This window comes from Plasmopara halstedii (assembly GCF_900000015.1).
Source record: "Plasmopara halstedii genome assembly, contig: Scaffold_110, whole genome shotgun sequence".
In the NCBI taxonomy this organism is placed as follows: domain Eukaryota; phylum Oomycota; class Peronosporomycetes; order Peronosporales; family Peronosporaceae; genus Plasmopara; species Plasmopara halstedii.
The window spans coordinates 1,301,029-1,302,024 of record NW_020187031.1 but is presented as its reverse complement, the minus strand read 5'-3'; the positions used below and the strand labels follow the sequence as shown (position 1 = coordinate 1,302,024).

Sequence of the window (996 nt, the reverse complement as noted above, 5' to 3'; positions counted from 1 at the left end):
AAGATCACCTGCTCCCCATTTTTGTAAGCACTGAATGTCGATGCTGCTCGATCGTACGCGATATCGAACTTCTGCTTGGTAATTGTGAGATGCATCGAGAACAGTCCGTGTGACGCGCCTTCCACGTGCAGTTCATCGTCCAAAATAAACTCAGCATTGGCGTCGCCCACATGAGTGATGATCTTCACTCGACCAATGTCGGACGCACTAGTCAGCGTCGTGGCGGCCACACCAACGACATTTGCACCAATACTTTTTGGGCGAATTTCTTCGAGATGAACAAAGAAAGAGCGATCACCGGTCAAGTGCATATTGGAACATGTGTCGAAACACCACCATGACGATCCCTCTGGTAGCGACTTGGCCATTTTGTCGTTCTCACTCTTCGTGTACGGAACAACCAGCATCGGACTGATCATCACAATACCAGCAGCCACACCTAGATCATCTTCAGCAACTCCACGCCTGTCGGCATGGACTTCGCCGCCGCGACTCGTGTAGTTGGAGCGCTGCTGACGCCGTTGCGTCCCACCGTTTGTCCCAGTGTTACCTCCACCGCTGGCAGTCGCACCAGGCCCAGCAACACCATCGATAATAGCCGTACAGTCAGCCTGGAAGTGACCGATCCAATTGAACAAGTGACAAGTTTTGTTCTTCCTGTCACGCTTCGGTTTTTGCTGACCATCACCGTGCTGATTCTTCTTGCTCCCATGATGCCCATTTTGATGCTGATGACGAGCACCTGTGCTGCTTCCTTGCTTTAGCCGTTGACCGCTACCTGTACTAGTGGCACAATTTCCCTTGCCGTGGAGTGGCTGATTCACAACCGCTTGTTCAATCAACGCCCGGAGTCCATCCAGGGTCATCTCCGCAGAACGCTCATACTTCACTGCTCCACGCAGCTGCTCATACTCGTGCAGGTCAGGAAGGCTGTCCAGCATCATCTGCCTCATGTTGATATCCTTGACGCCGTAGCCGTAGCTCTTCAAATCCGAC

The 996-nt window shown here is 52.4% G+C and overlaps 1 protein-coding gene across 1 annotated transcript in view; it reads right to left on the bottom strand.

Annotated features, from left to right (window-relative positions):
- Positions 1–953, bottom strand: part of PHALS_00274 (uncharacterized protein) — a gene marked incomplete at both ends in the record, with an annotated part of 1,022 nt that extends 69 nt beyond the window's left edge. Inside the window, one exon of the mRNA XM_024729880.1 lies at positions 9–953. Coding sequence (XP_024572320.1) covers positions 9–953 — 945 coding nt within the window. The remainder of the gene's footprint in view (positions 1–8) is intronic.
- Positions 954–996: the final 43 nt, after the last annotated feature.